This window comes from Clarias gariepinus, chromosome 23, assembly GCF_024256425.1.
Source record: "Clarias gariepinus isolate MV-2021 ecotype Netherlands chromosome 23, CGAR_prim_01v2, whole genome shotgun sequence".
NCBI classification, from domain to species: domain Eukaryota; kingdom Metazoa; phylum Chordata; class Actinopteri; order Siluriformes; family Clariidae; genus Clarias; species Clarias gariepinus.
The window spans coordinates 5,275,333-5,299,726 of NC_071122.1; the positions used below are offsets into that span (position 1 = coordinate 5,275,333).

General features: G+C 40.3%; 1 protein-coding gene across 9 annotated transcripts in view; it reads right to left on the reverse strand.

Moving 5' to 3' along the window:
* LOC128511542 (calmodulin-binding transcription activator 1-like) overlaps positions 1–24,394 on the reverse strand; it is a 259,680-nt gene that overhangs the window by 98,894 nt on the left and 136,392 nt on the right. For all 9 annotated transcript variants that reach the window (XM_053484454.1, XM_053484452.1, XM_053484453.1 and 6 more), the window contains exon 4: positions 2,792–2,927. In XM_053484454.1, coding sequence (XP_053340429.1) covers positions 2,792–2,927 — 136 coding nt within the window. The remainder of the gene's footprint in view (positions 1–2,791; positions 2,928–24,394) is intronic.

A 24,394-nucleotide genomic window follows, 5' to 3' on the forward strand; every position in this document is an offset into this window, starting at 1 on the left:
CATCCATTCATCCACCATGTTGTTTCTCAAATTAAATGCTTTTACAGTATGTTAGAAACGTCTTATGGGGCCTTTGAACCTAAAGAAAGCTCAAAGAGTATATGTCTGGATTTTCAGGATTAGTTACAAGGTAAAGTCAGGGTTTTTTTTTTTTTTTAGACACAATGATAAAAAGAATGCAGTCTGACAGTTTGACTTGGAAACTTGATGGACTGACAGGAATCAGCCTTCATGTGCTTTGTCGTTGTTATTCCGGATGTCCGTTTGTTACACTGTTGAGTTTTTGAATAAAGTGTTTTGTGAACTATTTTCATTAAACAATGTAAGACGTTGCACTAGTCTGATAAACTGTTGCATTAAGTATTCCTTTTATTTTTGGGCTCTTATTATTTATTATTTTTTTAAGTATGTTATTATGTAAGTAAAATGTCCAAATGTTAGTTCCAAATTAAAAATGTGTAAATGAAATAAATCTAGTGTGGTCGAGGCCTGAGCTTGTAGAACTGTGACTGACACTGCTTACTGTATATGACTGAAGCGGTGGTGCTGAAGGAACAGCGCCTTTCAGCACCACCAGTGCTGTGGACCAGCTGAGAGACACATGTTGGGACGGGTTGAAGAAATACATTGAGGCTCTTCACCCTCAAGGAGAAGAGGGGAGAGTATAAAAGGGGGCGGTGCTTACGAAGACCTCAGTGATCACATATAATATCATAATGCATCACTAATCTGTTTGTTTGAGACCAGTCTGAGCCTTAACTGCTCTCAGGATACTTCACTCTCCCCCTGACACTACCTTGATATCCCACTGAGCTGGCATTCTCTCCCAGCCTCCCCAGTTCACCCTCCCCACCGATTCACCCCTTGCACAACACCACGCATTCCCACACTGACCTTTGGGAAAAATAAAAAGAACTGCACTGTCTCTGCAGCTGTTGTGGTCTCAGTCTGTTTTGCTTGTCTTTGCTTGTCTCTAGATGCTACAAAAACACTCATAATATTTATTTGCAGTTATTCAACCAAAAGGATTGAAAAGCCGTGGTTTATAATTAAATGACACGAAGAGTAAAACTGTAAAATGTTGCAAGAACCCCTGAGATGTTATTCTTAAGAGATCTTGAGAGTGAAGTATCCTCAAAGCAGGTAAGGCCTGACTGATCTCAAACTAACAGATCTTGTTCTTAAGAAGGACAGATACGAGAATTTACAGCGAATGGACTAGAGGCTTCATTAAAACATTTAAAATCCTCAAAAAGAACAGGCTTTATGTTCTGACCTTAAAGCTGCTGCACAGTGGAGAAATGTGAGCATGTACATGCGTCATCTACAATGCGTACGTATGCACGTGTACGCTGATGGAAAAAATCACAGAAGCACCGTAACAATCACACAAAAGCACAGCAGGTGCCCTTTTACCTTTTAATGAGGTTGAGGTGGAACAAAGTCTTAATCAGGTCACGTTAAAATAAAGCATCGCTTACTGCAGGAAAAATAGTTTTTTTGAGTTTCATTAGAAAAGAAGTAGCAGGTTCGACACTGTCGTGTCCAGACAGAAAGGAATCAAAACATTATGTTTAGCTGATTGTCAAAACATCAGATCATTCGCAAATTTGAAGTCCTTTAATACTCTTTGCCCCCCCCCCCAAAAAAAAATAGCTTTTAAATTCTTTCTGATTCTAATCACAGTTCCAGTTAGTCTTTAGAATATTTTATATGTTATTTAGCAATTTTTAGAAAGATGACTTTTAGCCCAGCAAGGTTACATCATGTTTAATTATACGAACTAAATTAACCACTGTGTAAATTATTCCCTGTTCAGAAACAACTAGATGATGGTGTACCTTTTCAATTGCATCATAGCATAAAATGAAAAATTATGTGAACCAAATAACCAAAACACCACCCCACTTTTTTTTTGTTTGTTTGTTTTTATATTTGTAAATATATTGATACTTTTAACATAAAGCTGTATCTCAACCATTTGGAAGAGGTCTATATAGGGCAAACTATTAAAGATATTAACATTATTATAGTTGTTTCTTTAGTAAGGATGTTAAAGGGTTAAAATATCCTGTTTTATTTATTTTTTCTATCCCTATGCATTGGTTTTCTTGCTACCTGATTAGTCACAAACATTTTTCAACATCTGTTTCCTGTAGGATTGCTTGTGTGTTTGGGGTTGCTTGGAAAAAGTAAGCTAACGCTCTAAGGTCATTAACATATACACACTGGGCTATGTATTTATGAAACACTATGACACACAGATAAAGATATGGTCTACAAACGTATGCAGACATTCTTCTTCCACACTCAGGCACTCATTTCACACCTGCAGTCACATTAAAGCGAGAGCAGATAAAAAAAAAAAAAAACTTCTAAAAGAACATCTTTTGCTCGTTTATTTAATTTCTGCTGCTAATGAATGGAGATCCTCCCTCCTCTTCACATCTAACTCACAGTACTCAATACAGGCTTTGGGAGTTTACAGCGGTTCTATAATAATGATCAGAGCTGGAGGAAGAGTTCTCCTGCTCGTGCTAGAGCAGAGGGGGAATACTAAATGAAGAGGAAAAAAGTAAGCGTACGAGCGGAACACCACAGGAACCGAGTAAGGTTTCAGAAGGCAGAGATTCTTCATATCTACTAGCCTGTAATATACAGAAACTGGAATCTGAGACAGCGCTGTTTGGTCTGATAGGGAAGATGGATGCTAGAGATGAATTATTTAGCTCCGGAGGCTTTGTGCGCGCGTGTGTGTAGCATGTTGATGCCTCGGCTCACACTCTCGTACCTCGACTCCCTGCACTTTCAGCTTCATGTGATCCTCCCGCGTGGTCTTGCCATCTTTCCTCTTCTTCCAGCAGTAGCCGTCTTTTCTGTACTTCACTTTCTTTCTGTTGTACAGGATCATAGACCCATTCTGTGGCCTGAAAATCATGACAGAGAGACAGAGAGTTATAAATTCAAATATTAACCACCATGAGACATCGGAACTCTGCAACAGTACTACGGCAAAGGAGAACCATTCCTCCTAAACGTGTGCTATAATGATAATAGTGATGAGTGCTGTCTCTCATCAGTGTTCAGTTAACATGCCGTGAATGTACGGGTCAGAGCAGATGATTATAATTTTTATGATTTACCATATCAGACCCTGTGGATTAGTGTGGGCCCTATTTACCTTAGAACAGACCCGGCCCAATCCAGCAGGTATGAACGAACCGTTGATGTGAAACCATCACGTGTTATATTGTATGGGAATACATTGTCTGTCACACCGTTCATTTCTCCCCTTGCTGTATTTCATCACTTCTCAGGATGAAATACTGCTTTTTACTCACACAGCACAACACTATGCCTCTGCTGTCCCTCATATATGCAACATTAAAATTTGTGACCTTTCTCTACTAAAATAAACGCTCAATCTACGAAAACCATTTTCGCATTTTATGACATCATCGACCTCATGCGCAGTCATTCAGAGCAGTTACGGAGAATGAACAGCGCATTTTCTCTCATAAGTGTTTATCAGTGGCATAAGCAGGAATGATGGACTGTTCTCCAGACCTCTGTATTACACACATTAATGTCTCCATCGGGCCTCTTTATCTGCCACATCGATTCCCATTTGTATCGGGAGTTTATTGCTAGCCCTCTCCTTCACTGTTTTATGGCATTCTTCTAAAGCCAACGCTTTTTTCTTCTTCTTTTCTTCTTCTACTTTTCAGACATCCATTGCCTATCAGAGAATGGCAGGAAAGAAGGAGGCTGGTTTCTCTAATTAATAAAAAAATATATTATATTTAACTAAATGTTCCAAATTGTTTAGCATTTATTATACTTTTATATATTTAAATTATTCAGTATTTAATTTTATAATATACGAGGGGCAAAGCCAGACTTTATGACTGATAAATTTCTGCTGTATGAAAGTGTCCCCTGTACAGTCCTGACCTAACTCCAAGCCATTACTACATGTTTGTGCTATCATTAAAGGAGTTCCTGGAAGGCCAGTGTTTCAGTTTGATAATGGCGCCGCCGTACTGAGAAAACTTTTTATCTTGATGGTATCCAAGCATTATTGATTCATAATGGATAAGTGTATTAGTGTCGCAGGGGATTATATCAAGAAATAAAGCTTTTTTTTTTTTTCTTTTAGAACTGCATTCCGTTATTCTGCACAATCAAAAGTCCCAGTGTGACTTGAATGCCCCTTACAGAACAACAAAATATGTTAAATTTATAGCTATTTGTTGTATTGTTAGCTCTCTCCTTGACTTTGTTTTCTACACCCACCGCATTCTTTATATTCTTTCTGCATGCCTTTTTTTTGACATACACAAATCAGTCAACTATCAGAGGCCTTTCCCACATTTCTGACTTTGCTTGGGAAGTACTGTTCACCGAAAATGATAGGAATCAGAAATCAGAGGAATACCTGAAAAATGTAAACGTAGATGGTGAATAAAAAAAAAAAAACTGTAGCAGGTCCTAAGTTATTTAGCGGTTTTTATGAGTTTGGATGCTTTGTAGGTGGTTTGTGTCTCTTTACAGCAGATAGTAGAGTCCATCAAAAATGCACAGCTTCTTGTTGTATGTTGACGTGGAAACCTAAAGCTGTGGAGCACTCGGGAAAAACCTCTCACATGGGTGTTGGAGCAAATCTGCTAAAATGGTTGAATCCAAACCTGTGCACCAAACAACAGATCATACTATAGGGGAAGGAGTGAGAATGGCACAGTTTTTTATGCCTGGTTGTAATTTTAAATACACCGTACCATTTGTGGTATGATGTGATGTCACAAGGTACATTTGGGAATTTGGGGAAGCCACTTTGTTTATTTGCGAACTGGTTTCAGAGTGGCTTCATTACGGTTTTAATCATAAAATTATAATAAAAGTGTAATTAATTTAATTCATATTACATTGATATTTAACTAATTTAACACGTTTAAAATACATTTATAATCCCTGTGTGAATACTACATTCTCCTCGCTTTTGCTTCTTTTCCATTTTCATGTTTCAAATGAAAGCATTTTGTTTCCAGAAAGTAAAACAGAAATAAAGAGAAAGGAAGCACTTTAGCTGGGGTCTTGTGAGGCAGGCCCCCGAGCATATTCACAGCAGCGAGCACGGCGTCCGCCCCTGCTCTCTCCTCTGCCTCTGTGTACGTAAGTGATCCAATTAATCTTATCGCATTTATACATATTTATACATGGAGAGTGGGATGGGAAGAAAAGGAACACCGGCCGCTTCGTTATCGGACGTGGATGACAGAGGGCTCCTTCTGTTTCTACAAATTAATGGAGAATAATTCTGTTCTAGCAAAAGTCTGTGTTCTTAACAGCACAAACTTCTTATCTACAGAACGGCTCCTATTTAGTTTACACGATAAATCTCGTAAATACAACTTTTAAAGTAGCTTTTAATGGCCAGGCGCGTGCCGTGATGAATTATGAATGGGTTTGCAGCGTTTCCGTAATGCATTAAGAAGATATAAAACCTAGAATCGACACGCCTGAGTAGCAAAATACATCCATGAACTGTATTGTAATTATGCAATTAATTCATAAGACGACATAATCCTTAAGTAAGGACGCCTCCAGAGCTACATGTATCTGCTGGTCCGCTGATAAAAGCTGTGCACAATAAGCGGTATTAACAGCTACTAATTTAACCACAATGATGATGAGGTAACTTCGTTACTTTGTGGAGAAATGTTCTTTCGTTACTTCTTGCTCAGAAATGGTTAAGAGCTGATGAGGAAGGTGGGTGGTTTTGTGGTTGGGTCTCGCCTGAGCTCTTAACAATTTATGTGCTTGACACACTGACACTGCTAATTCATTAACATGACTATAAGAGCTGACTTGCATTGTTTGTGAGAAATACTCTATTTTATGAGCATAATGGTTTATCAGGATTATCTGAAATTGCCCTAGGATAAGGCTTCTGTAAGCATATAAAATGTCTATTATAAAATAAACATGAGCAAAACTGTATCTAGTTAGAACTTGCACACTGTATACAGCTTAGCTTATACACTCTGTATTAGTGCGGTTAATTAGAAGTGCTGCACTATAATTGATAATCAAGGTTTACTCCTAGTGCTATAAAAAGGCAGACAAAGCAGTATTTTTATCTACTTGTATTTTATCTAAGGCCATAATAAAAATTTTTCATGCTCATGTGCAAACATTTATGATGGTATCAATGGAAAAGGTAATCTGATCTTTGCAAAGATCTCACAAGATCTCACATAGACAGTTAAATCAAAAGGTTGTTGGCTTTGTCTCATTAAACTGTATGTGATTTGATGTATGTGTGTGACGTTAGATGTTACCTTTTTAAAGTGCAGAAGCTAAAAAAAAAAAATGGCAACACAAAGTTGACACATGGACATCATGTTTTCTATCATGGTGATGAGATGTTTTACGTCACTGCCGCCACTCATTGTGTGATCTGACACACTAACAAAGTTCTCAACAGGTTTTAGCAGCTTATTAATCTGTACGTACGATCTAGATCTCATGGTAGCTGTTTGGGAAAAAAAATTTTCCCCTTATAATCACAAGGTTTTTCCCCCTTTTTAATGGCGTATCTGACGGATGCCTCATTATAACTTTTTAAAGCAACACACTAGCTGAAATCTGATCTGCGTTCACTAAAGTGCACATTCTGCAACAAATGTAAATTAATCCTTGACAAAGAGTGAGATACTGTCAGTAGTTAAGAAGCGATCACGCTTAAATATCTCAGATTTAAAGACTTCATAAAGTGCAATGGATTTATGAACCAGTGGAGATACTGTATGCGACTTCTTAGCAGCCACAATAAAAATGAGTGAATTATTTAAATTTTTTATTTTTTATTCTGGGGTTTATGACAACATAAAATGCCACTGGCTATGGTGGTAAGGAGCGTTTTTTTTTTTTTCTTCAGGGGGAATTAAAACAAGGGAAATGACTAATTTGACCTGTTGGATTACAATTAAACAGGAGCTGTAAGATTGGAGTGGAATGAAATTGCAGGGGACATTGATAAGCCCAGGCTTTCTGACACTGCCTCATCCAGTCCTTTACTGTATAATGCTGGAATTTTCACAAGGACTTTTAATGCTTTTTTTATTAAAGCTTAAAAAAGTATGATTTGGGACATCATGCTCTCTAAAAAAAAGGCACTAAACTGCACTCTTTGCCAGTAGGTGGTCTTTTAAGTCTTAAGATACTCCGGGAAGTGAATACAATACACCCATAAACCAGATTTTTTTAATTTTTAAGGGCTAAATCTGCATATTTATGAGAACATCTGCAGTATATAAAACAATTTTATATATACTGTATGCTCACTCTTTCAATGATATCTTTACTTTTCATACATTGAAGGACCTGAAGCTAGTCTCAGAAAAAAAATCTCTGTATATCTGTATGTCTGTCCAGCCGAGTTTCCCTATGGGTGGGCGTGGCTATACCCATCATTTAACCAAGCCAATCAATTCAGCGCTTTTCCCTTAAGTTGGGCGTGGCTATATGTGTCACTTTAAGGAGCCAATCAACACAACACAAACAAAAGCACAGCACAGCCAGGCTTATTCGGACAAAATGGGACAAACTGAACCAGTGATTTCCTTAAATGTTACTAAAAAAACGTAAAGACTTGTCAGCTTTACCTTTGACAGATAAAAGCGCTGTTGCTGGAGATTCCTTCGATAAATTTTGTATAATTTTTCATCTCCTTACAGAAAACTTCATTATATCAGCAATTACGTTTTTAAAATTTCTTATCTGCTTATGTTATCAGATTCGAACGAGTAAATTCATATAAACCTGTGATTTGTAGCTACTCTACTATCAGTGCCGCTGCTAGAGCAAATGAAGCAACACCTTCTGACCAATCAGCATCCAGAAATCGTCAGCATGTTATTTAATTGTCTTTGTACTACTGTTTAATGAAAATTGTGCTGAACCAGGGCTGAGGGTTTTGTGTGTGTGTGTGTGTGTGTGTGTGTGTGTGTGTGCAGTTTGACCAAATCTCTAAGGTGAAAGGAAGCCAAATTACAAGCAGGAACAGATTCGGAAACAAGGTCAGTCTATTTGCAACAAACAGTCCTAGAAACTATTTGGAGTAACATCGGGATTGGGTTTTAAACATGACTTTTCCTTGTTGTCAGTGTGTTTTATCAGGGTACACTACCCATTATCTGCCCTGATGGGAAGTGCATTAAATGCAAATATAAACTCGTCCATAGTTACCAGTTGTTCATTATTACATTTACTATGAGTAAATTTTCTTCTGTACTGTATTTAGGTACTGTACATGTTTCACGTATATACACTATGTACTTTATTTGAGTAGGTTTATTAGAGGGTACTTTTTACTTTTCCATTAATCCATCACATCTAGAAACCTCTGTATCCAACTACGGATCGTGAAATGGTGACAATTGTATTAATTACTCTTTTACTTTTACTCCACTACATCGTACAGCAAACACCTGTACTTTGTTCTTTGCTACTTTGCTGTGTTACATACTGTAACCACAGTGGTGTCTAAATGTTCTGCTCACGTAGTGGATACGTACTGTATGTTCATGGTCTTCCTCGATCATGTGTGTTAGAGTAGGCTAGGCTCGGCTACGTCATGCTAGCATGTGTCGTTTTTGCTGTTGAAGTTTTTCGGTGTTCTGGTTTTCTGCAAACGAGGAAACCATTGTCCCAGCTGAGCTTATCTGGATAAAAGACCCCACAGAGGCTTTATAAATAAAGGCTGCTTTCTGTCTCTACTGGGGCGTGAGTCGAGGTTGTTTGTGTCAGTCAGCCTGGAAGGCAGGAAGCAAGATTCTAGCGTCTTATCTCCCAAAAGCAGAGACGACCACGCTGCCAGGGATCAATAAGGTGACCACCGGTGACTTTAAAACACATAGCGCTTTCAGCTGCTCTTCCGAGCACGGCTGACTCGCCATGGCTGAGTTGAATAATTGCGTACACAAGGTGTCATGATCGGTTGATCCAAGTCTCATTTTATGGATCTGTACCCCAAAGAAGGTGTTGGAGGTTAGGAGGTGTTGGTGACTGGAGTCACCCTGTGGGCTGTAATGGAAAGCCTGGATTACGTTCTTACGCTTTACGTTGTTGTCAGAATATGTGAGTCAGAAACTTGTGTGCATCAGAAACAAGCAGCACAAACACGACTCATGCGATGGAGTCATCGGTGCCTACCCGGTGACGAGTCGATGTTTTCGGGTGCTTTGAATATTTTTATTTTTAGGTATTAGTGTTTAGTTTGCCTTCAGGTTCCAAAATGTCCTATTTCGGAGATAAAAAACATGATGCTCTCTTTTAAAGTGGTAATAAATAAATAGTTCACTTTCTGTCAGAAAAAAAAGAAGAAGTGTTTGCAAAAGTTTAGAATTTCACAAGGAAGTTTATGACGATTCACGAGAGGTTTTAAAACAGAGAAGAAGAATCATGTATTTTCCGGTTAGGTTATCTCATCTGTATTAAAAAAAGGCACAATGTGGGACCGATGCACAGGTTTAATGAAGCTGTTTGAAGCAGCAAAGCCTGTGACGAGAATACATTCGAGACTGGCTGTTGTCCATCAGTAGGGAGGTGTCCTGCCCAAACACACACAAAATACACACACACACACACACACACACACAACATAAGGTATTTTATCCTCCTTCTTCAGTCTCTCACCACACCCACAGGGATTCAAATTAATTTCTTGCCAGACTGCAGGGTATTAAAGAACGAGTCGGCCGTCTTTGAAAGTGAGCAGGGCTTCAGTCTATTGTTATGTGGAAACAGGATTCTTGCCGAGATGTGATCGAGTTGCTTCGTTGTCTAATGTGTCATGCCACTGGAACGCACAGGGACCTCTCCTTTTTTTTATTACAGATTAATCAAATGCAATATTTTGCAACTATACAGTATGTGATGAGAACAAGCTCCCCAGTTTCAGCTTAGTTTCATCAAATCTGCGTTTTCTTCCCAACCTGTGCAGGCTTTATACAGTATGTCTCGTAATCTAGACCTCTAACTCTGCCCTATTTAAAACCCTGTCTAAATGCAGCATGGTACGTTCTCCATCCCTCTCCGCCTGCCTCTCCATCTCCGTCTCCTCGCTTCAGCTCAGCTCAGCTCAGCATAGGCTCGGTCCATTCCCATTTTCGTCTCATCCCTGTCTCACACCTCTGTAATTTCATATCCATCATTAAAAGGCTCGGGGAGAACTAGGCTCCGCCAAAATGCCCAGCTATAAAAAGCATTCCACCGACGAGCGCCTTGCCTTCCATTTCCATCTCTGTTGTAAATTGGCAATTTCTGGAAGCCTGACAACATTGTTCTCTCGACAAAGAGTGAGGAGAAGACAGCAGCTTATTAACCTGGTCTCAGATGCGCCCACCGTTCAGGTTAATAACCGTAAAGCGAAACATCCGGGGGCCCGGGGGAGAGCATGCCGTGAGACTGGCATTGATGATCATGAGAGAGACAAGCAGCAAAGCCCAGGAGCTGATTGCGATGAAATTAGATTAATCTTTGAAATGATATAACGGGGCCTCGAATGTTTGCCGACTTTATTCTTCTCAGATGCTCCCTCTCTCTCTCAACTCTGTCCTTTCCTCTCATCTTCTCTTTATTCTTCCCTCGACACTCCTTCCTCCTTCCCAAAGTTCCTCTCTCTCCTTGAACAACCTCCGGTTTTATCTCATCTGGACTTTATTGATTAACAGTCAGATGTTTTGTCATCTTCAGTATAATTAAACAGTGATGTCGAGATTCACCGATACATCACTTGTGACTGACGCGGTGCTAAACTACACTCTTTGGTAAAGGACAGTGCTTGGTGGATTCAAGACTGCAGGTCTTAACTAGGCGATTTATCTGTCTCTGATGTTTGTCTCAGCAGTTTGGTTCTCTTTCTTTTCCAGTGGAAAAACAAAAGGGAGCGAAAGAGACATGCGCATACTGTTGGTAGTGCTACACTCCATTGGCAATGTTTAATGAATGTAGCGGATCAGCTTTTATTCATCGGTCATAACAAGGAAATGGCACCCTTAAACATCAAATGTTTGTGCTTCAAAGCTGAGCGATAACAACACATCGTCATCAACACTGCCTGAGAAAGACTCGACCTTTTTCATCTACTTAAATTTTTTTGTAAAGTCTAGTATTTTCTATGCGACAGGTTTGTCTCAGCAGTTTTGTCCTCTGTCCCAAAGGAATATAAGGGAGAGAAAAACTATGTGGCAGACCTGTGGCCAGCATTGCACATTGTGCAGTGGAGGCGCTGCCTGAGGAATCCAATGGATCAACTCTCATTCATCAGTGTGTGGTTGCATGCCGCTCCGGCCCACCGACCCAGCACACGGTGCAGCCACTGAGCCAGATATCGACCCACTCCACGTGTCCACACCATGGGAGGGGATGGAGAAGTAGACAAGAGGAAGGAGAGAAAGCAATGCTTAAGCTCACAATATCACACAGTGTCAACAGAGAAGGTGATTATTGTAGTAAATACTGGTGGTATTTTTTATTGTATGGTATGCTCTCTCTCTCTCTCTCTCTCTCTCTCTCTCTCTTTTTCTCTTCACTCTCTATAGCACTTATTACATGGAGAGTCACAGTAAGGCTGAAGCCTATGCCAGGAGTGTCAGGGCACTAGGTGGAGTAGACTCTGGACCTGGTGCCAGTCCATCGCATGACACACAAACACACACACTACTGCAATCGAGAACGCCAATTAGCCTAATCTGCATGTCTTAAGTTTTGAAGGAAACCGGAGTACCCAGTGGAAACCCACAAAGCATGGGAAAAACATACAAGCTTCAAACTCAGTAAGTTAGTTACAGTGGATTGCGAGCATAATTTCGTTCCAGAAGTGGATCCGTATTCCAAAACAATTTTAAACCAAAACTAATTTTCCCATTAGAAATAATGGAAACTCAAATTATTCATTCCACAGCCCAAAAAATAAATAATAATAAAAATAATTAATACAAAATTTAAAGTAAAAGTAAAACATATTAACCTGCACTTTACCTTAAAATAACTCAATAAATAACAGACAGATAGGTGTTTCCGTTTGTGCGCGCAGACGCTGTGTGTGTGTGAAGCTAAAGTAAGCCTCTCCTGTCTCCCTCTTCTCGTCTTACACAGTTACCCTTCCTCCGCTCTTTTCACACACGCACGCGTACAACGGAAACACAGTTTTATCGGAAAAATAAACAATATATCTCTACTGACACTCGATTGAGCGTCACACTAATGAAATCACTGTTGTGTGTGTGTGTGTGTGTGTGTGTGTGTGTGTGTGTGTGGCACAGTGTCCAATCACGTGCGCGCACGCAGACACATAGAGCCTTGAGCAGAGAGAGAAAATAGATCTTTAACCTCTCTAATGAGACTTGCTTTTGCTTTAAACGCGCGCTGTACACACACGCATACAGACACTAAATAAGAGATGTTTTACACACACAAACGTGGCCACAGTATTATAGTAAACAGTACACGCGTGCACGAATGTTAATTATACTAGTAGGAGACGAGCACTAAGACCGAGCAGGGGAGACGATTACCCACAATTCCGCAACGCAAGAGAGAGAAAAACCGTTGGCCCAGGTGTGATCATGTGACGTTCGGCATCAATACAAGAAGCGCATGCGTGATACATGATACTCGGTACTCGTAAACCAAGACTTTCGTTCGTTTTTCAAGTCAAAATTTATTAGTCTTGCGGAACACTCGCAAACCGCGTTACTCGCAACCCAAAGTTTTACTGTATTGTGTGCTGCTCATCATTATTACCAATTAAGTTACGATGATATAAAAATTTTAAAACATAAATGATAACCATCAGGTTTTGGTTCAAGCTCATGAAAACAAAAAGCCAGAGCTTTTTTCTATATATATATTAATTAGAATTCCTATACAGAAATTGTGGCAGAATGTAATGCAGGCACATGATGCTGAGTGAAGGGGTGTGGATAGCAATAACATCAGGTCAGATATTTAGCTATATATAAAAAATTGCTGATGCATAAAAGTCAAAGCATACAGATGAGGAGCTGAAGGACTAAAGTGCTACTCCATCACTCTTTTTGTGCAAACAAGGCGGGGTCTAAATTCCAGCATGCCACCTTCAGCAGATGATTGAACAGCATTGTGAGTAATGTAGGACGGTAAAAATAAACCAATACGTCATATGTTACATATTTTCTCAGGCATTTTTTACTTCACTTACCCAATTTTCTTTTTATTTTGTAAATCTGCTTTGTAACAATGACCATGAATAAATAAAATTGAATTGAATTAAATAATATAGATTTGTTATACTATTGTATTATAGATGAATGACTGTAAATGTCCCGTGATATTCATCAGGCTGGATTTTTTCTTCTACTTTGCTGCGAGTGGATGTGTGGAGCTGGCTGTACTGGCTGTGGATCCTTTGATGAACAGCTGACAGGGATAAAAAGGAGCTTTAGGATGACACATGCCTCTGAGATGGAGAGCATCCTTAAACAAATCTCTGATATATCCTCTTCATTCCCAGGCTAAACCTTATGGAAAATACGACAGATATTTGTATATGTATAGATTTGCTCCCGAGGTTGCTGTGACCCCCATTTACATGCCATACTCTGAGTCACTACTTAGTTATAACAGCCTGAAGCATCACTCTCGTTTTTGTATAACTTCATCTTCCTTTCCTTGCGTCATAAATTATGCAAGAGGCACAGAAATGTGGGAAATGGTCTAGGTTACATTAGCAACAACCTGAAACTGAGAGCCACTGCATGAAGCTAAAACTGACCAGCCCTGACCTATCAAATAAAGAAGAGAAACAAACAGCGAGGTGGGGAACTCAGAGACAGTGAGAGATGCTGTCCTCTGTAACATATGGGCCCGACACTGAGGGTCAGTGCGCCATCGGAGAGCGTGCAGACCGATAAACACTGCATCGACAGCGGGCTGGGTTCTCTGTTTCCCATAGCGCAATCCCCTCTGCCAACGCTGCCGCCAGCGGAAATGCTGAATATCAATGACCACCTTCCCTGTGGTCGCCTCTGCTTCTGATCCTTTTGACCCCCATTTCCTGCCTCCATTTCCCCGCCCAGCGGGAGCCCTCCCTGGACGCTTATATTCTTCTTCTTCCTCCTCCCCCTCCTCTTCCTCCTCCTTCTTCTTCTCCTCCACTCTTCGGGGTTCTTTTTCTCAGACAGATGGCACTGAGCCAGATTAGTGTTCCCTGACACATCCTGGGATGAGTTTTTCCCGCGATCCAGTGTGTGGACTGGTTTCAATGAGACCGTAGCCAAATAAATGGCTGATAAACTGAGTCACTTATACAAACAAACCAAGGATGAAGTCAAACAGATATACCATGTGGGATTATGGGAAGTAAAAACCTGACCTTTCGGTTTTATGCAGATTGACGGTGACATTGATTTAATGCAGAATAAATAAGGAGTTTACTTCAGTTCTAAATGTCGAGCAATACTCCACCACCAGGGGTAGTGATACCTCAGTGGGTTAAGGCTCTGGGTTACTGACCAGAAGGTCAGAGGTTCGAGCCCAAGCTTCACCACAATGCCACTTTGAAAATATCACTGTGCAGTATTGTATATGTGACAAATAAAGTCCAAAGCCTATAGGCCCAGGTGGACAGAACAGGTGTTTCCAGAGAACCCATGGCAGAAGGTCTTCCTCCAGCTCTGATGTCAGAGCTCTTAAACATCCCATTACTTTCATGCTGGACCAACAGCAAAAGCCTTGACACTAGACTGCCTTTTACTGTAGTTCACTGCAGTTCAAATCCCCCTTTATTTGTGTCTTCACTGCTGTGATTGTGTGTGTATATGTGTGTGTGTTTGAGGGGGGACTGTGGCCTCATAAAGCCTCCGCTTTATTTATTTTTCAGATTTACATCCCTCGTTAAGCCAAAGACACCCTCCACCCATGATGGGTTGTTAGTGTGGCTCACTGCCCGGTGTTGCTGGGGCAACATGCTATTAAGATTACGCTTCATTAATGAATATGGCAGGCTGGTGATGCTGTAATAGTCTAATATTCTTACGACAGCAGCTGGGCTTTGTCCAAGCAAATACTGAATTTTTTTCCCCCTACATTTTTATGAGAATAATTTGTTTCTGGGTCCTGGCCACCTGTTAGCTATGATTCAAAAACCCCTTGTGACTTCATAGCTGGAGTAACACGTTGCTGTGGATTTTGGGAAATGAGAGTTGCAAATCAAACCTCATGTGCTCACTCATCATCATGTCTCCTTACAGCTTTGGTACAGTAAAAAGTTACGCACCGTTCCTGTGGATGCCCTGGAGACACACACACAAAAAAAAATGGTGCTGCTGTAGAGCCCCATGGGGCTGTGAGTGTCAGAGGTGTGTGCGTGTGTGTGTGTGTGTGTATTTGAGCTAGAATGGACTGATGGAATGAGTGTGTTTAAAATAAACTCATTTGCATGACTTGATGAGGTTCTGGCAGAGTCGAGAGTGTGTATGTGTCACTGAAGGTGACCTACAGGGTTAATAGTATGCGAGGCAGGAAAAAATGACAATCGCTGCTACCGTTCTCCTTTTATTGACAGACTACCTTTTCCCCTCTGGTACAGTTAAATTCTGTCTAATTTCATGCTTTTACACGCTTGTGTTAACGAACGAGTGTTAAACCTAGCAACAGTGTTAACAACATACTATTCAAAACAGTAATTAAGTAAATAAGCGTGTGAAATAAAAAAAATAGTGGTATGATCTTAACCAATCAGTTAAGCCTCTCTTTTGCCTTTTTCCTGTGGCTAAGTTTCCTCTAACAGCAGCTCTGACAATAATGCAAAATTTGATAAAAACAAACAAAAACAAACTAACAAAAAAAAAAAAAAGAAAACAATTGCAATTTAAGCTATGATATGTAAGTATTAAATGTACGGATTTGTATTGCTAACACCAAACAATGACACAAATTATCTCATTAAGAGGATGTTAGGTAATAATTATTTATGAAAATAAAAGAAATACTTTAGTTAATGACAAACTCTAAATACATTTCAGACTTTACATATATATTATCTGTAATAGATAAATATATATGATAAATATGATAAATGCACAGGACTTTATTGCGATTTCGACCTATTATGCCTTCTATTTGTAATTTCTATAATAAGCAGTTTTTGTTAAAATTTCTAATTTAATGTATAAAGGGCGTCTCCAATGTCAGTCATAAGCCATTCAACTTGCATGTTGCATTTTCATCAGTGACATCACAAACTGCGTTTAATAACTTAATGGGAAATGGAAAATGTGCAGTGCTGGACGTAAATAAGAACAGGAAATAATTTCTTGTTTTTTTGTTTTGTGTGTATTTTTATTCCGAAGCATACTGTACATTTAACTATAAATAGATCAAATGCACAAGCCCAGATCCCAAATTTTCCATAGTGTGTGAGTGTGTGTATGTGTGAGTGCCCTTGCGATGGATTGTCACCCTGTCCAGGGTGTCTCCTGCCTCATGCCCTAAGCCTCCTGGGATAGTCTCCAGGTCCCTGCGACCCTAAATACAGGATAAAGCGGTATAGAAGAGAAGTGAGTGAGTAGAGAAGCCTAGATGCAGGTGTGAACGTATTACATCACTTTATTTGTAACTGCGGTGCGAGTAAAAACTGGATGCCCCGCTTGTCCATGAGCAGCGCTCTGTGATTCGTGTTTTGATGGTCTGAGGGTGTACCTGCTGCTGAAACAACTCATGGAAGAGCAAAACAAAAGCGTTTGGATATCTACACAAAAAAAAAAATGGAACAAAACTCCATGGAAAATCTCCCCTGAAAGCAGCCATACGAGAGCAAATATTCACTTCTGATGAAAAAGTGAAGACAGCAGTTCATTGATGGCTTGCAACTCAGCTTAAAACATTTTTTATTGAGAGAATACGCAAGCGTGTCCACAAATGGACAACGTGTATTGAAAGCCAAGGAGATTAGCTGAGAAAATTATGCATTAAAATAAATTCTACAGCCAGAGTGCATGTAATTTTTGACTCACCCTCATAATATGCTTCAAAATAAGGTTAACAAGGTTCCCAAATTAATGTGGTATAAGAGGAATAAAACACCTACTTGGCCTAGCTGTAGTCAATACCCTGTACGTTTCTCAGGACTGTCCACGCCCTCCATGGTTAATTCTCCTTACTTTTTGGCTACATACTGTAGCACCCGTGAGAATTTAAACTTAAATACTTTTACTACTTTCACTATATGTTAATCACCAGCTCCGATTAGTTTCTTCCCCTAGGTGCGGAAGGTTGTGTGTTGGTGGAGAAAAATAACTCGTTAAGTAAAGACACAAAATCATAATCTGTTGATAATAAATGGTGTTTGTTGAGCTGTTGCATACAAACAATATCACACTCAATGTCATGGCGTATTGCTGGATATAGCACAGATGTAATGCGCCCTTGTGCCTATGATTGCATCACGGCCGTGCTATATTCAGTAATACAGCATGACCTCCAGGGTGATATTGCTTAATTAATTCTCTAATACTCACACTTGACTCAATTAAACGAATTTAAAACTGGTTCTGAGCTACTTGAGCACTGTGACACATTTTCTTCACCTTTTTTCCCCCCTCCCATCATGTCCCTGACAGGTCCCTGATTGGGTATGCAGAGCCCGAGAGAGAGTTTGCTCCAAGCCAGCATATCTGTACGCAGGTCCATAGTTTAGAGCTGGGATGTGGAATGTTTACTCAGTACGCGCCGGCGCCTGTGACTGAGTGTTGCGTTACAGAGCAGCCGTGTTGTCATACATAATAAGGCAGCAGAGTGCTCAGAGACGAAGGCCAGCTCCTCTTCTTCTCTTGGCTCTGTTTTAGAGCTACCTAGGGATTCGGCTAATGCAGGTGGTGTTTATACCAGGGGCTCCGTTGCTTTTTAGGGTATAAACAGCTTGGCTTTTACCAATAACCGATCGATAGCTCAGCTATGAATAGGTAGGAAGAGATGAGTTACACAACTGTACTTCTCATCTAATACTGTGGATATAATAAAAGTAGCTTTGATCTTCATGAAACATAATAGTTTAAAAAAACTGATTAATGGCACGGAAATCTGTCAAAATCACACAAAGCAATAGTATAACTTTGGGAATAACAGAACTGTGCGACAATTTGCATCATAGGTACCAAAAAAGCACTACAAAGCCTTTAAAAAGCAGTCTCATCCATAGGCGCTAAGGGCAAAAGTGAGTCAGAAACACCCTCTGTTCCTCCTCCTCCTCCTCTCCCTTGTCATTCTCCTTCACGATTTTCTCAACACCTTCCTATTCCACATGTGCGAGGTCCTCCAGATAGAGCCACAGCGGCAGAAATGATTGTAATTACTCTTTAATTTATTGACTAATGGATGCGGCCTCCCCTAACAGCTGCAATTGTTTTAACGTCCACAGCACCCAGACATAGCTTGTGTCCTCTTTGCGCGCTGTAACTAAAATAATTTATCATTTCAAGCACATTAAATTGAAACATATAGACCATAACTGTTGTAATTCATATCAGTTGGAACCAGTGGGGTGGATTTTTCCTCTCTCTTCTCTTTTGTCCCTCTCTCTGAAAAAAACCCTCCTTTTTGCAGTTATACAGTCAGAGCTGTAGGGAGAAAAGTGTAAGGACCCTGATTTCATGCTTGTCATTTATTTCCTTTTTTTTTTTCTTATCCACTACCTCATGTTTTATGTAATCCTATGGAAGGCAGTTTCTATTAAAAACCGACATTGCTGCCATTCTTCTTGTCAAAGCAGAGATTCCTGAAAGTTTTTGATAAGCATCAAACTATGGTCAAGGACGTTGTTGTTACTGAGCAAAAAGAGAGAGATTTGTGACACGTTGCATTAAAACTGATGTGTCAAGTCAGTCACACAATCTGGATTAATAATAATAATAATAATAATAATAATGTAGACCGCAAGTAGGCTAGTGAGTTATTTAATACAAGCACAAAAGGAATAAGATCAGATTAATCACGTAACAAGGTGATCGATATCAGATTTAAAGGCACTGCACTTACAAGCTGAAGTTCTCCTGAGCCTGACGGTGGTTATTTTTTCTAATAAAGTATGGCCACAAGTTAATCTTTAGAGGTCACAAGTATATTCAAGAGATTCAAGTATCTTATAGTTGAGTATTATATCGTTTCCCACAAGAGACCACAGCTGTAGCCCTGACTTGTCCAACTAGAATCCATGCACAATGTTATATTTAATACGCCATAGTAGGCACATGTGGCTTATAACGCAGGCACAAGGGCCTTCTAGTGCACGGATTTTTGACTTGCTGTGATTTGAGAAAGGTATAAGCGTGTATAATAAGTGCATTTATGTATTTACGAGGGGGTTTAAAAAACAGCCAGACTGGAGGCTTTTAATGCGCAGGACTTTTGCCCCCCCTCGCCTTTGAGCAGCACCCTGAGTTTAGTCTAATGATCATCAAAGGCACAATTTTAATAATCTAATTAAATTGTAATTTTTTTAAACAAAGCTACCACAGCTGGCTGAACGCTGTCGTCGCCAGTGAACGCTATTTCCCTCATCATCCTTTTTTTTTTTTTTTTTTTGGGTTTGTTTCTGTTTGTTCGGCACTGACAGCTTTGTGGGTCTGATCAATAGAGTAATGCGGGCTGGAGCTGCAGGGACAGAAGTGCCTCATCCCAAGAGGGGGACAATAAAGACACACACAAACACACAGACACACATATGGCAATTTCTCCCTCCTGCCCTTCACACACCATATCAGTCACTAGCAGTGGAGGGGGACAGGAGGAAGGGGAGGGGCGGTGGGTGGTTAGAAGAGTTTCTTTTAAAGTTCACAAATAAAATCTCACAAATAAAATCAGAAGTTGAACCAGGAAAAATATGTTTCATTTAGAAAGTGGAAAAAAAAACCACTATTGTGCGTGTATAATAAATGCACTGGGCTTTAGTGTGCTCTACTGAATGCTAAGCCTTGACATAAAAGATATTACACTTGCAATGGCGCCATAAAACAGCAAGGAAATCTGTCCTGAATGAGCTTTGAAAAGCATTTTCAAGGCACATAAAGTTTAACACGAGGGCCGCATCTGCCGAGCCTCAAGGTTCCAGACTACAACGCAGCTCGGAGTTCAGCACCAGAACACAAAAAAATGGGGTGTGAGTGCAAGGAGAGAGAAGGAAAGTCTTTTAAAGATGTGTGTCATTGCTTTCCTTAATAAAAAGCCTCAAGAAAACCCAGTGCGTCCGGTTTATGACTCCCCGAACCAGAGTCAGGTCTAATGAAGCAGGAGAAATGAAAATAGCGCTGTAGACGTCGGTAGACTTTAAGTGGAAGCTTTACAGGATGTTTTTTTTGTCATTACACTGGTTGGCACTACACTGTAATGCCTTTTCTCCACTGCAGGGGGCACCATAGCATTGACTCTCCGTCATCATGCCTGCTGGAGAAGAAGCAAAGCCAATAAGGTGCCTTCGTTAGGACAAGAACAACAAATTAACCACCTCGAATGTTTAGTGTGGCTTATTTTATTATTTATACTGTACATGATAGCATGATATCTGCTGGTATGATGTCAATGTGGGTTAATCAATCAAAATTATGTCCTTTGTGCTGTATATTAATAGAGATGTTCTCCTATAGCAGTTTCTCAAGGAGAAATTCCTCGACTAGGCCCTCCAGGCAGACCTTGCTAGCCCAAATCTGCAGGGAAAGTGCATGACCTCACTCCCTGTCCCGAGGTTGGCAAGGCTGATGGATGAGGAACATATGGCCGCACTTTCTCACAGGCTGTACTGGGTAAGCCTCGAGAAACGATCGGAAAAGACCAAATGTGACGGGGAGAAATCCTTAATCTGCTCGGTTCACATTTCACACCTCTTCGGGTTCTTCAGATGCAATTTTTATCACACTTTTACATAAATACAATTGCGTACAGGACACACACTAATCAAAAGAAAGCTTGTCTGAAAGTTAAAAATTTTAAATCCTTCTGATTTAGGCCATACCCACTTTGATGTTAAATCCGATTTTATATATATGTATCATGCATGTTATCTGCCCCAAAGCGAGAGCTGGAACTGAGAGACAGGACGACAGACAGGAAAAGGGCCTAGATAAAATGAATGTATAAAAGAGAGACGTTCGATCACATGAAGCCCGTGGCACTTGCAGTTGTGTACGTTTGCAACAGTGTCTTCTTGCCACACGTTGTCGTCATTGCCTCGTGGCTGTTTCTTCTTTCAACAGAATGTCTAAACAAGGATGAGACGGATCTCATGGAGACTGGACTAAAATCAGGAGCTGATAGGGTGCTCTGGTATGACCGAGTTGTGTGTGTGTGTGTGTGTTAGATGAACGACCTCAGCGTGGAGCTGCCTGTAGCAGCGGAGTGTGTGCTGGAGCTGCAGGCGAAGAAATGCCAGATGATCCCATCAGCTCTCCCACAGAGGAGTCTGAAACAGCACATTTCTCTAATATCTCTTTCCTCTTATTCTATAAGCTTACACGCTTGTGTTTCCAGTAAAACAAATACAGAGCTAGAACATGGAGGGGATAAAACATGGCGCAGTTTTCTGATGATGTAGAGTCACTCATAGCAACTAGTTAAAGGTTTAATTTATGAAAGACTGCACAAGTTAGATCCTGGCCAAAACCGTGAAAATGTCAAGCTGGAATACCATAAACAGCAAAAAACAAACAAACAAACAAAAAAAAACATTAATTTAAAAAATGTTGTGAAATGTTTTGTACAATGTCAGTTAAATGAAACTACTTATAATATATTCTCTTAGTATATATATATGCAAGGAGTGTTCAAGTCAAAACGGGACTTTTGATTGTGTAGAATTCAGATCTGAGGATAAAAGCTCGCTTTATTTTTCTATATAAACTCCTGCAACACTAATGCACTTATCCTTCTGTTTCACTAATGCTGAACACCATCAAGGAATAAAGTTTTCTCAGCCATGATCGCTGAATCTTTATTGCATCGTCATTCAAAGACTTCTTTAAAACGTTTGCACTGTTTTTTTTTAACTGTTATTGCTTGAAGTCTTCTGTTAACCAGAAAGTGCATCACGAGTCCCGGTTTGTTTTGAACACCCAGGTAAATAAAAGTAGTGTTGGTCTCAAAATGGCGAGGGTGGCGTTGGAGTAAAACTGGATGATCCTCTGTGGTGACCCTAGTCACAAGAGGACGTGCACATGCTGGATACACTTTTCTGCAGACACACAGATTGAGTGAGGCGCCATCGATACTGACAGGCTTTTCTACATATTTCAGAATCTACACTGCTCATAAATGTTCAGCCGGATCTCTTCCATGTACACACACACACACATGCAGAATGACAGATTGATCTGAAGCCTGACTTTTGCCATGAGACATTTTGTTCAGAATTACCTTCATGTACTTTTAAGAAGCTTTAAATGATTGTTCTCTTATCAGTCTGTCTATTTTTTTTAATCTTTAAAAAAAAAAAAAAAAAAACTCCTCTGTCCTGAAGACTTTTCTGTGATTGAAAAATTAATGGAACAGTTTCATCATATTTAATCTGCTTATTATTAGATGGAGTACAAGCTTTAGCTGAGAACATGAACGTAGTATAGCTTAAGGTTAAAATAGGCACCTTAAGTACTTTTTCATACATTAATATTCAGAATTCAATGTGACAAATAAGAACTAATTATAGGAAACAACAAAAAAGGTGTTTTTAAACATTATTATTTCTTCTTTCTCGTGTCATTTTTTATTGTCCTATTTTTTTTTATTATTATTATATTGCTGTAACTTTAATATAGTTATTGACCTACAGTTTTTGTGTAAAAAAAAAAAAAAGGCTGACTGAACAAAAAAAAAATCCTTCCCTCTTCTCCCCTTTATGTCAACCGTTCCCTGGGCACATCACTTCTTTCATTCTTCATCACACCCACACCCACAAACCTTTCCTGCCGGGGGCGACACATGGTCAGCACCTTTAAAACACACACAAGCTGATATGATTCATCTGTCTCTCCTGAGGCTCTCGTACAGCTCGCTGCGCTTTACCTCTCTCACTCTCTCTCTGTCTGTCTGAGCTGATCACTGGGGTGGGCCTCGCACCCTGACTGATGCCCCCATTGACCAGCGGTGGCGCGAGTGCGCTCTGGATGTGCAATAACATTTAGGAAGAGATGCTGCAGGTTCCCACACAAGCCCACACCTCTGAGGCTGCAATCAAAGCCGGACGAGGAGAGCGAGATAACTAGGAAGATGTGATCAAAGCGAGGAGGGATCTCTCAGCGCCAGTCTCGCTAAAGCCGATTTACCTGTTTGTTTACTCTGATCCCTGCTGGAACGCTAATGTGCTTTGGTACCTGAAAATCTGCAGCAACAGGATAATGGGAGGAGGTGCTGCGACTGACAGCTCAGATTGGCTCGTATGCATAAAGGGAAACTAAAAAAAAAAAATAATAACCCTGGGGTTCCTTGGACAAATCAGGAAAGTGTCCAGAGTTTAATGCTTCTGCTTTTGATATCGTACACACACACACAGTTTGATGTACGGATGTTCAATCATAATAATGATAATAAAGCAATATACATCTTTCCTGGACTGTATTATTGTATTCATCCATCACAAAACAATCTACGTCAGCTTATTGCTCGTGAAAAAAATGCTGCACTAAAGGACAATCTGACAACATCCTGGTTATACAGGAGAGATATACTGTACTGTAAGCACCACGACGCATACAATGTTACTCGCTTACACAACGCCCTCCTACTCACTTTAATAGAAACCTTGGCGTTTTTTTTTTTTTTAACCCAACACAAGCAGGCAGCCATGTTGAAATTCGGCTCTTGTCTGTTGGCCGGCACCACGCTGATCTCTTTGACGTAAAGTGGATGAAATCAGAGACTGTACATCACGCCTAATGATGCCCACAGGCGGTACCCTGAAGGGAGGGTGACTGCACATGCGCACACAATCACACAAACAAACACAGAAGAGGTTCCACGTGACGTATCTCTAAATTTCAAGCGGCTAGCAGGCTCTTTAATGAATTAAGTATCAGAGAGCGTGTCTTTGCTCTCGCGCCAGCCTCCTCGCCTCAGTCTATACGTTATGCAACTGGGCGAGGCCGAGGCGGGGAGCGTGATGAGATACGGCCGAGGTTTAGCCTGGAAAAGCACAGAGAGTGGGTCGCTTCATGAGCTAGAGCGCTGCCTCTGACAGCACAGGCAATGAGTCAGAGCCGAAGATAAAAGAAGAGAAAGACAGAACTACTGATCTCATGACAGTCTCAGAGTGCAGGATGAAGAAGAGGCTGTGGGGAGAGAAAGAGAGAGAGAGAGAGAGAGAGAGAGA